Source organism: Aulostomus chinensis, chromosome 10 (assembly GCF_037954235.1).
Source record: "Aulostomus chinensis isolate RoL2024-O1b breed Wild chromosome 10, RoL_Achi_v1.0, whole genome shotgun sequence".
NCBI classification, from domain to species: Eukaryota; Metazoa; Chordata; class Actinopteri; order Syngnathiformes; family Aulostomidae; genus Aulostomus; species Aulostomus chinensis.
This window is the reverse complement of record NC_141329.1, coordinates 11,535,542-11,551,707: the sequence shown is the minus strand read 5'-3', so window position 1 is coordinate 11,551,707 and position 16,166 is coordinate 11,535,542. Positions and strand designations below refer to the sequence as shown.

Sequence of the window (16,166 nt, the reverse complement as noted above, 5' to 3'; positions counted from 1 at the left end):
GAGGGTAGATGCTTTCTCATAGGCTGGTGGGTGACGTGTAGCTGCAGCAGCAGGGCGGGGAGTGGTTTAGAGAAGCTAGCTTTGGTTTCAAGTTAACTGAGGAGAAGTGATTAAGAAAGCGGCCTCCCTATTGGCTCTTAACGAAGCTACTGTGAGATTAATCAATCTCTATTTAGTCTGAACTCTCCAGCTATGTCTGTAGTTTCCCGGCAAGATGGAGGTGATCCCGGTAACCAAGGAAGAGCGACTCTGATCTCTTTTCCAAACGTTTCTCTTCTTTCTGTCATTTCCTCACATATTGTGATCTCAGACGTCTCTGTCACCTCTCTCCACCTGTAATCACCAAAAGCTCTGTCTCAGTTGAATCCCCTCACCTTCACTAATTGTTTTGTAGTCTACTGTGTATTTTTCCACCAGAGCACGAAGCTCAGATGTGACTGATACTCCTCCAGTTTCCCCATTCATGACCCCCCATGTCACCTGTTCTTATCTACTGGATATTAACACCATGAAACACGAGGTTATAACACTCCATGCTGTTAACCTTTTGTAAACATTTCCTTTTCTCAAGTTCCCAGCACCAACAACAGCCAAGCGAAATCCCACAGAGGTCAGGGGAGCTTGAACTCTTTCGTTCAACCACTGGATCAAAACTGAGCCGCGTGTTTACACAATCCTACCTTGCTTCTCCATCGATAAAAAGGCTCAAACACTGCCGGGTCATGAGAGGACACTGTGGGATGCATCCAGCTCAAAACCAAGATACAGATAAATTGAGTGAAAATATTCCTTGACATGTTGGTAGCAGCGTTGGAGTGCACCGTGAGACTGTGCGTGGCTGTTTGCTGATAGTGCCCACATATGGAGCTGTGAGGCCGGACGAAGACCCCGGTCAGTGTTCTAACAATATGACGCAATGCCATTAAAAAGGCTTTAAGGTGAGGAGGCTCTTTCTGTCAGGACAGAAATGTCTACTTAAGTGAACAACGCCACGTATTTTGAACAATAGGTGGCTTAAGTGCTAGGAGGGTTCATACATAACAGCTCATGAGGACACAAATCGAAAGGATATTACAGGTGAATGTGTATCATAAATAAATAAAGGACAGAAAAGGGTTAATGGTCAATCTCATGGTGATGTGAGGGCAAATGTCAAACACTCAACCACGTCAGTAGAAGGTTCTGGAGCCTTGTGTACTTAATCTGCAGGTCCTAGCTAAGGTATGTAAACCCGGATGGTGTCCCATCATTTCTTTCTTCACGATTCTAATATTATTATTGAAATGATTTTATAGACAGCAGACACTGATGCATCTGAACAGAGAGCCAATGAAAATAAGGACAGTGACACGTCTCATCCCGTATGTGTCGCATCAGATGGGATGTTTGTGAGCCAGTCCCAGTTCTGCTCTAGTTTCTGCCGTCCCTTGTCCACTTCTGCCCCCTGAGTCCGCTTTTCTTCCACATCACAAACATTTGTGGTTTGAGGAGGATCTTAGAGCTTCGTGGGAGTTTTTGGAAAAGCAGCAATATATCAACGGGGAATGTTAATGTCTATACAAAACAGTAGGCTACGCTAAAGCTGAGTTAACAGCCAGGGATGCTCTTGTCTCAACTACAGAAGAAAGACATGAAGTGAATATTTCTGTTTCTGTTCAAAGAAAAAGTGAATGAGTGTGTGGCTTATATTTAACAGAAGCAGCAAGTCAGGGATAAAGGAAGATTCAGCTACTTCAAATGACGTAAGACTGTTATCTAAATTAGAAGTGGGCTATTCGTTTGGCAAACTAGGACAACTAGCACATGACTAATGACTAAAGAGTGTGAATGTGAAAAACGCATAAAGGGCTAGCCAGGTATATTAGCTTAAAGCTAAAGGCGACTGACGGCTAACAAAACAACCATTTACTAACTTTTAAGCACATTGTCCAGTAGAATCCACTTTGTCTTTATCAAGCCTAATGCTCAGTAATCCATAAATGCTTTGAATTAAAACAAATTCACTATAACACCTCCGCTTGATTGCTGCGATGAACAAACATGGAGGGCAACCACCTGGAACATTCAGTTGAACCAACTCTTTAGCAGTCAACCACTTTTGTTCACAAAAGCACTGAACTGAAAGTGTTTGCTTCCATAAAAGTGTTCATGAACAACTCAGCACACCGCTGGAAAAAGAGGACATGGATTATACTGGACAATGCACTTGAAAGTTTGTTAAAGGAGGTTTTTGGGCTGTTTTGCTAGCCGTCAGTCGGAACTAGCTTTAGGTTCAATATAAGTGCCTGTCTCTTTTTGCATTCTAGTCAAGAAGAAGCACCGCAGAGAGGGAAAAAACCTATTTGCGAGCTCAAGATACTTATTTGTGAGTAACTGAAAGACAATATACACTTCTTTGGGTGAAGCATCGCTTTAATATGGCCATTTTTAATGTGCAGATGTTAACGGATGTTTTAATCAGCTGTTATTTGTGAGCCTCCTCTGGAGTTATCAAAGCGTCCTCCAGCTGTGACGGAGATAGTAATCCCCTGGTTTTCCACATGATGAATGGAGAGGTTTCCTGCTTTTAGCAATTGATTCAAGGATTAACATTCTAAATGGGTGTGATCAGAGGACTGTAAATAGTAACAGAGCGGCGCTGACGGAAATCTCCACAGTCCAAACAATAAACTCTAAATGCAGCAAGTGTGTGACTGAACTTGAGGCGCTATATTCTGAGTCATGAGGGGATAAACATTCAACACTGGCAGCATATGGATGCCGTGCATTGTTGACTATAGAGATGACATTCTGTTTGTCTTCCCACTGACTTCTTTTCCAGCTGATCTTATTCCCCGAGTCATAGTCATATCAACATTACATAATTTTACCCTCACATATTCCCTTTCTTTGCCCTCTAATAATTCAGCTGAAGCCATTTCTGCCCCTTTACTTCATTCCTTTTGTTTCTTGCTACCAGGTTTTTCCTTTTCCCTGCAGTAGAAACATCAGCAGCAGTCAAGCACTGCAAATGTCTTGAAAGAAATAAAGAGGCTATAAATTCTGATTATACCACTGCTGCAAAGCAAGGCTGTGCACAACAGGTTGACCTGCCAGCCAGACAGTGTGTGTGTGTGTGTGTGGGGTGGGGGTGGGGGGTGGGGGGGCAATTGGCTGAATCAGTTGAGTCAATATGTCAGCAGCCGATCAAGAGCCTGGTTTCTGTGTCAGCATCAGTGAGACAGTATGAGAAAGCAAAGAAGATTCTGTCTTGTAACCTGTGATCCCTGAAGGTTTGCCTTCCAACACAGACAGACAGACAGACAGACACACACGCAAACAAACAAACAAACATGCTAGCAGCAGCTACCTGTCTGAGTGTCTTCAGCATCTCTGTGGCCTCATCTTGTTTGCCCTGCTTGGCCATCATCATCATCTCCTGAATCATACCAATGCGGCGCTGGTAGGGCGGGGGAGTCCCGCCACGGCTCAGCCGGTCCCCTGACTTCAGCATAAGAGACGCCAAGATGTCCCCTCGTTCCTTAGTGGGTGTCCGCTTCCAGCTGTGCTGGGGACTGGCCCCCCCAGCATCCTGGCCCTTGGTCTGCTTGGCCCCCATGGTGCTGCGCTAGTGTGAACTGTGGTAATAACAAGAGCTGTCCCAGCGAGTAGTCATGCAAAGGCAGCTTGTACGAATGTCTCAGATACTTTCATGAAAATGTCTGCAGATGGTCACATTTGTCTACAGCCTGGTTAGTTTGGGGCAGGAACACTGAGAGAAGCCCCAACTCCTCTGATGCTTATGCAAAATGTCATTGTCGTCATCATCATCATAGGGAGAAGAGAGAAACAACAACCTCGGGTATGAACAACTAGCTGTAGTAGTTTACTGCTTCAGGGAACATGATGAAAGCAGAGCGTGGTTCAAGTGGGGAAGAGGTCGCAGGATGCTGCCTGCAGCATGGCCGCAAAACACGGACACAGCTCGGTCAGGATGCAGGGTCCCTCCAGTGGAGACCGCGGCCCGCTGCAGCTCCTGTCCCGAACACAACTTCAGCACGTCCCCCAAAATATTTACCTTCGACAGCGACGCGATGCGTCTCCTCTGAGCTGTTATCCTCTACAGCAGAGCCTGTCCTGGCCCGGAGCAGCAGGAGCAGGGAGGTGCTGCATGAAGCGGGGCATGGCAATGTTTACGTGGACCGTCTACTCCCCTGCTCCTCATGTCCTTCCTCGGCCGCTGGAAGTCAGGCAGCACCTGCAGTAAACATCGCGCTCCTCCGTCTACCATGCGGGTTTTCCATCTGCAGCGGCGTCCTGTCGGAGCGGGCGTTTGATGGGAGACAGAGACGAAGTGGAGGTTTCCCCTTGGCTGCCTGGGACTGAATTATGGATTGCACCCTCTGTTCAACTGGGTGGGTGCGCGCCGTGCGAGTTCACGTGAGCGCAAGTCTCCCCCCCCCCCCCCCGCGATATCACTCATTGATCAGTCTGGGAAGACGCAGCATTCTCCTTTAACAAATGTGCTGATTAAATATCCCCTCTGTCTCAAACATTTCGGCCACGAATACAGCATTTTTTCGTCTTATTAAATTAATGTCGCAAACTGTTATTTTACTTTCAAGTTGCACATTAAAATACGAAATGCTTTCAGAAGACAAAAAATATTTACACAATTATGAAAGGAAAGAAAGGTACTAATTTAAGCATTAAATGAGGTAGAATACCATCATTGTAAACTGGACATTTTACCTAAATCATTTTCTCTGCATTCTGGCGCAAGGACTTAATTTATAAAAGGCTGTGGTGTCTTTTTCCTTCATATACGCAGAAGTGAAAATGATGTATTTTCAGCCTAATCCATTTAGTGAGAAGGCCAACCTGAATTAGGATGCAATGATGGAAGGATCCGATGACATATAATGCTGTTATACACGAGTATCATCATTAGTACATTATTTCCAGATACACTGAAACACGCATGAGTAGATGAATGTATGAGAGAAGTAAGACAACAGGAAAATAACTGGTTTAACAGCATCCAGTGCAGTACATTTGATCACATGGTACACACAATGGAGGTGAGTTGAGCAGAGTGGAGTGGGACGAGACGAGGCTGCACTGACCTCTAGTGGTGGTGGCTGGTCACACTTCTTGTAGGTATGCCCTGTTAAGTGCAGTATGAAATGTATTTAATAGGTAAAAGTATGTCTTTCTAGATGCATAACAAAACCAGAAATATCGTTTGTATTTTTTTTAAAAGGTTTATTAATTATCATTTGGCCTTTAATTACATCTCTATTTACAGTAGTATTTCAAACATCTGACTGCTTCAAATCACTTATCAAAACAGAGACTTGTTAGTTTATTTCCTTGTTACCAGAGAGCAGTCGAACACATCCCACTTTGTTTTAAACTGGATGAAGACATTCTTCTGGATGTACAGAGAGGAAGGTAGATATTTCACTCAAACACACACACACACACACACACACACACACACACACACACACACCCTATTCAGCCATAACACGGGTTACCCACTGTTTTGTTTTTTTTTTGTTATCCATGGTGTGATGCGTTTGTCACTCAGAGACAGAACTGAGACATGAGCCTCACTTTAGTCATCTACAGTCAAATGTTTCTTCCTCCTGACATTTTCCACGGTCATCCAGCTCATCACAGTTGGCTGCAATTGCTTTAAAAACACTTCACAAGAACGTGTGACCACATCTTCAAACAACTGATGTATGACAAACAAAATGAACTGATGTTGAAGTATTCACTCCCTTTGCCCGGAGGAATATCTGAGCGCACTCACACATACACACACACACACACACACAAAGTGTTTTACATCTGTATAACAGTAAATTAAGTTCAACTGCAAAATAATTTTGATTATGTGTACTTGTCCTCAAGTTCATCCGCTGTTTTAAACTGTCATGAAATGTGAATATTCTGAGCTGAGTAAGACAGAGGCCTGACAGGACTGAACTGAGAAGAGAACTGTCATGAGCAGAAATATTGGTGGGAAAACTGGGTTAAAATGATTTATCTTTCCTTTGTTCTTCTTGTTCTTTAAAAAAAAACTTGGGGGGGGGGGTGAGTACACCACTGCTTCTACGGCTTGAGCAGGAAAAACTCCCATTAACCAAAAAAAAGTTGGTCCTGCTCTGCCTGGCAACATCACCTCCACTAGACTGAGCATGTGTGGTCGAATACAACATGGAGGGGGGGGGGGGGGTTAGAGGGAAAAGCCAAAATTATTTTCTTATATAATTTAATTCCAGCTGTTTGAGAGGATACGGGCTTACTGATCTAGGAAATGTTGTGTATTCCCTTTCCCTAACGTGACCTGCATCTTTGTTACACTGAAGGCTGAGGCAACGATACAGAGGGGGGCGAGGTGTGCCTGAGGTCTGACAACTGGGACACGGCTACTCAAAGTTAGAAGGTGTAGCCTGCAGGGGGAGCTTTATCATCTTTGTTGCTCTCCAGGGAGAAAGGAGGAATGCGAACATCGAAGTGGGAGCCATCGGTCCTTTCAATACGAAATGTCCCCCTGGAAACAAATGTCAGTTTAATCATGATATCCTGAAGTTGGTTACAGAGCAGAGCAGATGATTCCATATGATACAGAGGGAATAACTGAGTAGAAATGAAAATATGCATAGCAGTGAATTGAAACCTCACCACATGTGACCGCTTGGGGCTTGTAGAGAGACATGGCTGCTGTACTGAAATGCTGGCTGTTCTTTAGACAACACAGGCTCCTGTGACACCCACAAACATAAGGAGAGAATGACATGATTTGAGTTTCAAGGGAAAGACATTTATTGTCTTTAAGTGGGTCACTCGAGGTTGTGATTGATGAATCTGGGCAACAGTAAATGATCTACAAAAAGCGAAAACAACTACATGGGAAGGATGGGTATGAGTCAGGTTTTCCTATAATACATGAATAACTGGGAGGATCCATTCCTCGGAAATCTATAATCTAGCTTTCTAGGGAACAGCAAAAATTGAGGGATGAAAAAGTATGTCTGATAGCCAGCTTTTTGTTAACCTACGTGTTAAAAGCATTGAGCGGAAAATAAGTCATCTTTTAAAAAACAGGTGTGTAAAGGGTATGTTAGATGTGAACGCTACTCTATTCCTCAAACCCAGAAGAGTAGTAACGTCTGAGCTTACCCATCCTGCTAGTTTAGCACGTTCTATAACAGAGCAACATGCAAGCATAAATGACAGGAGAGTCTTGAAAAAAAGAGTAGACCTGAGTATTCCATGTAATGTGTGAATTCAAAACATAATTCAAACCAAAAAACTGATGCTTTTATTTTGAAGGTAAGACCACTGCACTGGAAGCGACTTCGCTGGAAACATTAACCCTTTATCAAGCCCCCATAATTCCTCATACAGGTGAGTAATCATGGGCGTGGTTACTTACAACCAGCCCGACTACATGGATTACAAAGATCTGTGTTGTCTGTCTTGGAACGTGTATTTGTGTGTCCTGACCCTGCCTACAACACCGCGTCCTCGGACTGTCTCCAGGGTTCCTGACAGGCTGAAGATTCTCCAGTGCCTCTCTCTGAGCTGAACCACTTCACTGCCCATGTTCTCCAGACGAATACAGTAGCGCCACTGCAGAGACCAACACACAGGCATGTCAACAGTCGCCATGGAATACACCTGTGAGGACGCTTACTGTCGTCATAGAATTTTCCATCTGCCATTCTCTACTCACCCAGTAAACATGAGAGTTCTGGGCTTCCTGAAAAAAACAAAAACAAAAGAACAGGAAACACATTTCGTAAATCACAAGACTCCAGATGCCAAAGCAGGTAATGGCTACAAGAGGCCTGTGACCCCGAGGCGAACCCAGCACCACCAAAACACTGGCGACATGATGAAGGAAGGTACAAATGCAGTTAATTTACCCTCATGCCCATGTAGAAGGGGATGACGGTGACTCGGATGTTCTCAGTGGTCTCCCTGTGGACGTCCGACAGCTCCAACCAGGGGTGGTTCTTCTCCTGCCATGCCTTCAGGGTGTCTCTGGCCGTGAATGGAGGAGCTACAGTGCCAAGAGTAAACCAAAACACACAAATATTTACTGCAGATACTGAATGATGAAGATACATTTGGTAAAAAGATATACAAAGCCTCAGAATTTCTATGCAACATAAAGCCATAACTTTACTTGTTTAAATTCATATGAACAAGTAAAAGGTTTAGGTACTGAAACGGAATGATGGAGATGAGTGTTTACATTTGGCAGGGTTGTACATGAGGAACCGCTCGAACAGCTCGTGCTGGATGGGGACCTGCTCAGCGGAGTTATAGGGCAGGATGTCTTCATGGCTCACATAGTCTAGACCTGACAGGGGAGTGAGAGAAATAAAAACAAGAGAGAGAGAGAGAGCGCGCGCGCGAGAGAGAGAGACGCTAGTAAGACTGGCCAGGATCATTCGAAATGAGCCACTGATATGACAATTTGAACGTCACAAGGTATTCTCATGATGTTCATATCTAGGCTGATGTGCAGGGACTACCATAGGTCAGCAGCATACCTGGGATGGCGTACAGAGCTCTGCTGTCATCGTGGTTAGCTAGGAACGTCACGGCTTCTGTCTGGGACCTCTGCGACTGTCAAACAAAACATGTTTAGTTTGCTTTTTTGTAACCAAAAACTCAAGACAGAAGTATCTTAATCAGCTGCATTAGGCTAAAGGATGAAAGAGAGAGAGGGAGAGGGAAAGAGAGAGAGAGTGAAGTGAGCGGTAAAGTGCAACGGTCGCAGTGCAGTGTGTGTGTGTGTACGTGTGTGTGTGTGTGTGTGTGGTCTGGCTATTTGTCAGAGAATCAATTCAACAATTTGCCTATTTGACTCAGAGCTAATGACAACAAGAGAAGACGACTGGATGAGTGCATTATCTCCTGGATGCTTGACAAAGGCATCATCAGTTCATTGTTGTCTAAAGTCTCACCACTAGATGCCACCACATCCTACATACTAGTCTTAATAGTCATGCATCACAAGACAGTGCAACTACACAAGATATTGCATTCCATTTTAAACCAAATGAGTGCCCTGATATAAAACTGGACACTGGTTCACTTTCCATCTCAACATGAGCATGGTATTTGTCAACAAAATGACAAATTAGCTGAGATTCAAACTATGGTTGCCTGACTGGGGTGTACTCTGATAGGATCTTATTTAGAAGGGAAGGGACAGGCAGAACTTGGTGGTCCAGTGGGAGCATGTGAGCTTGTGTGACTTACTATGTGAGGGCAGTCCCTGGTATCAATCAGGACTTGGTAGTAGGTGTGAGTCTTCCCCTTCACCTCCTTGGAGCCATGAGCTCCTGGGGGCTCAGGTTTGCTAGAATGACATCAGGATGTTAGTCACACAAGAACCCATAAACTCAGAAGTGTTGAGGGCCTTTTGTGTGGAGTCTCCGACACGAGGAGCTGTACCTGTCAGAGATGGGAGGGGTGATGTCTCTGTCGTAGAGGCGGGCGTGCCAAGGAAACAAGACGATGCCTCTGTAGCCAAACACACTGTGGAGGAACAGCTAGAGACAGAACAACAAGGGGCCATGGCATCAATTGCTATGAGATTATACATCTAGGAGATTTAATAAAGCATAATTTAAGATTACATTTCTGTAACATACTGCAGTGTGCTTCAGTGTTTCAAATGTGTCATCATCACAATACAGGCAGACTTACAGCCCGAACAATGCAAATGCTGGACTAGAATCTAATAATTAACCTAAATTAATAATCTAATGAGGGCCGTCCAACTGTGCTTCGATGACTGGAAATGATTGTGTGAGTTTTACCTGGCCTGTTTCATATTTGCCGTGTTGCTTCAGAGCCTCAAACACTCCAACCGTCTCCAAAATCTTCCCTTCGGGCCTGTTCCTGCCAAATACAGGCAACACCATTACACAGTAGCTCCTGAGTGAGTGTGTGTGTGTTCAACTTCGACTTGATCTGTTAAGAGAAGGTTTGTGCAAACATGGAGACTCAGATCAAAATACCATAGCATAAGAACAACACCAACAGCCAGTAAGTCCTCAAGGAAAAATCCTTCGGAAGTGAAGAGAACAGATGAGATTTACATCATCCATAGGAGGGAAAATCCTGCTGCCTTGTTCAGCCTCACCCCTTCTCTTAAATCGTAATCTCAATCACAACTTTGACAGGATTGAATAAAACACCCCAACTTGTTGGATGTCAACAGAAATACCACTTGGTCTAATCTCCCCGTCCCAGCAACAACAACAACAACAACACACACATACACACACACACACACACACACACACACACACACACTTACTCTACATAATAACAGTGACAACAGCTGGTCACTTCAAATAAATAGCACGCATTCTTCTCTGCTCCCTGCAAAGCTAATCTTCCCAACTGAGATGAATATCCGGGGATTAATGAGGTGGACAGTGTTATTGGACAGAGCAATTAAATATTGCACAGAAGGTCACTCAAGTTATTTAGTACACAATGTTTTTTTTTAACATTACACAGGAATAATCAGAGGGGAAGCTGATATTTATTTATGTAAAAGTTAATAAAAACTTTTGAGCAAAAGCTGCAAATGTTTCAAAAAGCAATCCAGGGTTTCATGAAGTGAGTAAAAAATCATACAGGAGATTGTTATAATATCAGTTGTACATCAGAAGCAATTATTTATGCAAACATGACAACTTCATCCCATTAACATGGAGAATTGCCAAAATTTCAACAGGTTTTAAGGGCACCAGATCTTTGCCCAAATGTCTCTTCATTGACGTTCTTGTTTTAAATCACACGGAACACCAAAGAAAAGACGTTTCTGGCTTTCAGAAGGCACGTGCAAGAATCGTGACGTCAGTTAAGAATAGAGATGGAAACTGAGTTGCCAAATGTCTGCTGACAGGCACACTTTTACCACTCAATGATATCTGAAAAAGAGTTATGTTGAAATCTATTCTAAATGTATTTGAGGACTGTGACGACAGCTGCACAATACTTTTCAATGACAGTGCGATGAAAGTATATACTTCAGTACCAGTATTTGGATTGTATCACAAGGCAATTCATTTACAATACGAAACATCTGTGTCACTATACTACAGAATAAAAAACCCATATAGCAGGAATTATGTGTTTATTCACTGCACTGTTGTGTGAAATTGACAGAATTTGTGAACTGAGATGAAACAATGTACAATAATAGTCTTATCTTAGCACGCACTCACATTCTTGTACAGGATATATCGCAATATTGTGTATATTGTCCCATCTTAAATCTGTTCCCTATTTATCTTTTTCGCTACACTGGCCCGATCCTAGGGTTGTATTTTTCACTCCTTTCCTTGGAGGTGTTGCATAATATACATCACTTGACTTGATTTTCAACACACATTCAAAAAGGGCTGCTCTTCTCCCTCTAGCATGGTAGCAATCTGAATAATGTCAATACACAGTGTAGCCAAAGATAAGCTGATCTAAAAATAGACAAGCATTACAAAATCTGGAACAAGCCTCAACTAACTGCAACTCTTGATCAACAGCTCATGTAACTAATAATCACAGCAATGGGCCATTTGATGTCAATTTTTTTAGAGCAATACTTAGCTATACTTACACCGGATGAGTTTCTCTCTATACACTCGGCCCTTAGCCAAGTTCCCTTTGCTCCAGTTAAACCTTAATGCAGCTGGTGGGAAGGCCAAGCCAGAAAGGACTGTAGCAAACATCAGGGCATCAACACCCACAAAAAATAAAGTCAGACTGCTTAGAAAACTTGTTTGTTTTTAAATAGAAATAGACCCTTAAGAGAAACTTCCTGAGCTACATTGGTGGAATGATACCAAGTGAGTTTGAAGACACGTATTAGTAATTACAAGTATTTGGTTGCCATGTTGCTGTTGGAGGCTGAGTTACAAAAAAAAAGAAAAGAAAAAAAAAAGCCAAGTCATTGTGTGTGTGTGTTTTTGTGTGTGTGAGAGAGAGAGAGAGAGAGAGAGAGAGAGAGAGAGAGAGAGACAGAGAGAGAGACAGAGAGAGAGAGACAGAGAGAGAGAGACAGAGAGAGAAAATTCATCTAACTGTCCTGGACTCCCACTCAATATTACATAAGTTCACAAGGCCACATATTCATTTTCTAAACAGCCAGAAAAAGATCCACTGACAAAGTTCTGGTTTGTGGTTTCTGTCTCAGAGAACCCAACTGTGAGATTTTGTCAATATTTTGTCAAAGCTTTAAGCAGTTAGTGAGATGAAAGTAGTGAGTTGCTATTTCTGTACTGGCATTGGTGTCAGCTGATAAGTGAAGAGGGATGGATGAGGAGAAAAACCTCAGAACTGCTTTGAGACATGTTAACACTCTACTGTTTGTCCTGGAGAGGACAGTCACCTGCTTATTTTCAGATCCTCAGTCCAGAGCTTTTCTTGCCTGACACTTATTAAAATAAACACTCCAACTTTTTAGGAAATACGCTTATTGATCATTTTTTAGATGATGCCCTTCACCTCTCCGATTGCTTTCCAGAGCTCCAGACCCCCGCTTGTTAAAACGCGAAGAGTGGGTTGCAGTAGCCTACCATCAAAAAAAGCCATCAATTACACTTTGATCTAAAAAAAAAAAATCTTTGCCTACATTATTACAACTTGTGAGGTTATTAACATTTATTGTGTGAAAATTATGAGACGTTATTTTAGAGTGAGATACATACCCAGAACTACTTTTGGAACAGCTTTAATGATTGGTTGCATTGATTTGACGCAACACAGCTGAAGTCCCATTGTTAATTTTGTTCAACAAAATAAAATATTTGTTGTGGCTGAAAGAGCGACTGCTGCTCCTAGTCATGGCTGACTTTATAAGAGAGGATGAAGAGGATTATTTCTAGCATGAACCAGAATATATATATATATATATATACACACATATATATAAAAAAGGAGAAACTGTCGGGTTTGGAATCTCAAACAGCAAGACAGAATAGGAGGCTGAGGCAGTCTAAATAGTTCTGGGTATGCATGTGATAAAATAACAACAGCTTTTAAGTTATTTCACAGCAAATGTGAAGTACTGCCCTACTTCTGTTGATGCAGGCAAAGACCATTTTGCAGAAATGTGTAATTGGGTTTTGAGGCAGTATGCACCCATGCCTCACCGCTGGCGTTCACTGAAGCAAAGCAAACTCAGCCACCTGGTGGACTTCTGGAGCTCAGTAATGCACACAAAGTATCTATCCATCAGGTTGCGTGGCTCTAAAAATGATGGACAACATACATACGTCACAAAAAGTTGTGTGTTCGTGTTCTTTTAATAAAGTGACAGGAACCAAATCTGAGAGTCAAAGGAACATTATTATGGCTTGGTTACATTCACATCGAAATATTAAATTCGGCGGACTCCACTTTAAAAAAAAAAAAATTCTCCGCTTAGATTTTTAGACTAAAATATGAATAGAATTGCTTTAGCAAAACAAAATTTCTATAATGTCCATCAAAATTATGAGTCAAGTTGGCAGGTATGATGTCAAAAAGTTTTGCAGACTGTAGGGCTGTAATCAACCAAAGAACTTCTTGGTCGACTGAAGCCCTCAAATTTCGACGAAAAAATCGACTAATTTTATATATGAAAAATATACTTTGTCAACTATGACCGACACTATCATTTGTCCTGTGCACAGAGCGAGACTGAACACAGGAGCTCAGCATCGCGGCTTAGACACAAATAGACTTTTAACTTAAAACTTTACTCTTAAGCACAAAAGGCAAGTCCACTGTAAGAATTTTTACAATTAAAACAATTAGACTAAAACATTGAAATGTTAATTCTGATATGTTCATATACTCAAAACTGACGGGGCAACCTAAGGTGGACAAGTTAGCTTACCGTTTCTAGGTGATACGTCGTGTTTGTCGTGGAGCTGTGACATGACAACTGTTGTTGGCAAACTTTGCATTCGACTTTTTTTCATTATCTATTTTCATGAAATGCTGCCACGCTGCAGATGTCTTTGACGTGGTGGACGAGGACTGACTTTAAATGAAACCGTCAAAATTAAGTATACATTCATCAAACCACCACCAGACGTTGGCCTTCTAGTTCTCTTCAGTCTGTCTGTCTCTAGCGGGTCAGGCTAGTCCAAAACAGCAAAAAAAGGGGGTGCTCAAAGATATATTGTTATCTGTGAAACAGGGATGCTTTAAAAAGACCCCCATTAGCACTTGGTACTTTCCTCCTGATGAAATTAACGTGGCAAAAAAATTGACCAATACGAATTTTGGTCGAGCCAGAATGTATTGACTAATAAATAGACCAGTCGACTGGGAGATTACAGTCCTAGCAGACTGTTGACAATTAAGAAAGTACTGGCACATCAGCTGGGCATCAGTGCCGGGTGATATTTGCCTTGCTGACTAACATTGGCAAATAAAATGGAAGCAACCGGTACTTATCACAGTTTTTGTGAAAGGATAAACATTGTTTCAGAAATGTGTACGGTTGAATTTGCGCAAAAAGATGGTGGTATATAGAGGGCTAAATGACTTTAAAATAGTTCTTATTTTGATGAATGACAAAAAAGGAGGACTCCATATATAAAATAAAATACTCAGACTTTTCAGGTGAATTATTTTTAAACATCTGTATCTATATTGGCCTGGGATTTCACAATTGGCACATCCTTCATTATGTTTTTTGTGTGTGTCAACTAAAGAAAGTAACAAAAAAAAGTATTTTAACTGATATTTTAATTACCCCCCCCCCAAAAAAAGACATTAAATGGATGGGCATTCTGTGGATTGAGGACCTTCAGCCAGGCTAAAGTGAACACCTCATTAGTAACTATCTTAACACATCAGCCCAAAAATTAATGTGTCCTTCCTCGGGAAATGTGACACTCTCCACCAAGATTCAAGATCACGGATGAACAATAACCTGTAAAACATTGTGTTTATGTCTCTGTTTTCTAATCGCTGGATCTGCAGGTAGACGTTTGGACACAGGACACATTCTGGTCTGTGATAACAGTAAAAACACACCTGATAACATTTACACCAGTTCTGTTTCATTCCTTATGCAACAAACCAGGGTCAAGGATTTAGACAAGCTAAATGTAGTTCAGCCATACTTGATTGTCTAAATACTTCTATATCTGCAGTGATAAATGTATTGAGCGTGTTGAACCAAGTGTTAGACACCAGTGTAATGACATATTGCCACCACTGTTGCTTGATCTTTGGCTTTTTTTCGATGACAAATAAAGCCTATTAAAGTCTAAAATCACTGCCATTATACAAACCTCAGTAAACAAAAAATATACCATATATATATATATATATAGATAGATAGATAGATAGATATAGATAAATTGCAACAGATTTGTTGACATTAATGTTTCCCAACAGTGTGTTTTAGCAGACCCTGGCACAGCAGTGAAATTGGATGGCGTCAGGTGTTAACGTTACCCAAACCATGCTGGCTAGTCGCGTAGCTAGCTAATGAAGAGGACAACTGCACTCATCTCCTTTGCTCGAGTGGTATGTCTGTTCATGTTTACTACCTGAACTCAGAATGAGTGCATCATCCTGGGACCTCGGTCCAATCAAAAACAATAATAACGTGGCCCTCGAGTTGCCAAGGTGCCATCTTGAAGAGCTCATGCGAAGCTAACGTCTTTAGCCGGTTAGCATTGTCAGGGGAGGACACCGGACGCGTCTCTTACCGTGACGACATGAACCTCCTCTGCTGGACACCGCCGGACAGTCCGCAGGCTCGACATTGTATCCGAGCTCTGTACACCTCAAATCCGCAGCTGGTGTCGGCGACACTCAGTATTCTGTGTGCATGTTTCTTGTTGTATTTACTGACAGAGCTCAGCAAGCCTCTGCGTAGAGCACAGGCCGCCATCTTTACACACGTACACGCTCGCACGCATGCCGTATACCACAGGGTACTGGTGCTGTGTTCAAAGACAACGAGGAAATAATAAATACCATTCCTAATGCGTAATAGGTGAAGTCCTCTTGTTTATTCAACCAGTTGCTATTTGTAAAAAACAAACAAAAAAACAGTTATCGTGGCTTTGTTTATTCTCTTGTAGCATGCAGACGACTATTTATTCCTCAAGCTTCACCAAGAAAATATTATA

The 16,166-nt window shown here is 42.3% G+C and overlaps 2 protein-coding genes across 4 annotated transcripts in view; both read right to left on the bottom strand.

Annotated features, from left to right (window-relative positions):
* lrrc75a (leucine rich repeat containing 75A) overlaps positions 1-4,385 on the bottom strand; it is a 64,046-nt gene extending 59,661 nt beyond the window's left edge. Inside the window, exons 1-2 of one of the 2 annotated variants that reach the window (XM_086216033.1) lie at positions 4,058-4,385; positions 3,350-3,617 (exon numbers count right to left, since the gene is read on the bottom strand). In XM_086216033.1, coding sequence (XP_086072159.1) covers positions 3,350-3,598 — 249 coding nt within the window. In that variant the 5' untranslated portion in view covers positions 3,599-3,617; positions 4,058-4,385. Of the gene's footprint in view, positions 1-3,349 lie in introns of both variants that reach the window. The other variant, XM_086216032.1, reaches the window with a different exon arrangement.
* Positions 4,386-5,434: 1,049 nt separating this feature from the next.
* poldip2 (polymerase (DNA-directed), delta interacting protein 2) lies at positions 5,435-15,965 on the bottom strand. Of its 2 annotated transcripts, none has more exons than XM_086215139.1 (11): positions 15,741-15,965; positions 9,834-9,909; positions 9,466-9,563; positions 9,271-9,370; positions 8,556-8,631; positions 8,255-8,362; positions 7,923-8,059; positions 7,730-7,756; positions 7,501-7,626; positions 6,676-6,755; positions 5,435-6,544 (listed from the first exon to the last, which is right to left on the bottom strand). In XM_086215139.1, exons 1-11 carry the CDS (start codon positions 15,923-15,925, stop codon positions 6,430-6,432), a joined length of 1,128 nt encoding a protein of 375 aa, XP_086071265.1. In that variant the 5' UTR covers positions 15,926-15,965; the 3' UTR covers positions 5,435-6,429. The 2 variants fall into 2 exon arrangements, with proteins under 2 accessions (XP_086071265.1, XP_086071264.1); XM_086215138.1 differs by having other exon boundaries at positions 9,834-9,915; positions 15,741-15,964.
* Positions 15,966-16,166: the final 201 nt, after the last annotated feature.

What these genes read in the sequence shown, in the direction of transcription:
- poldip2 (XM_086215138.1), bottom strand. Translation starts at nt 15,925, where the DNA reads ATGGCGGCCTGTGCTCTACGCAGAGGCTTGCTGAGCTCTGTCAGTAAA. An exon ending in AGGAGGTTCATGTCGTCACG is followed by an intron (nt 9,916 to 15,740) that starts GTAAGAGACGCG and finishes TGTATTTGGCAG; the next exon opens with GAACAGGCCCGAAGGGAAGA. An exon ending in CCAGGGACTGCCCTCACATA is followed by an intron (nt 8,632 to 9,270) that starts GTAAGTCACACA and finishes TTTGTTTGACAG; the next exon opens with TCGCAGAGGTCCCAGACAGA.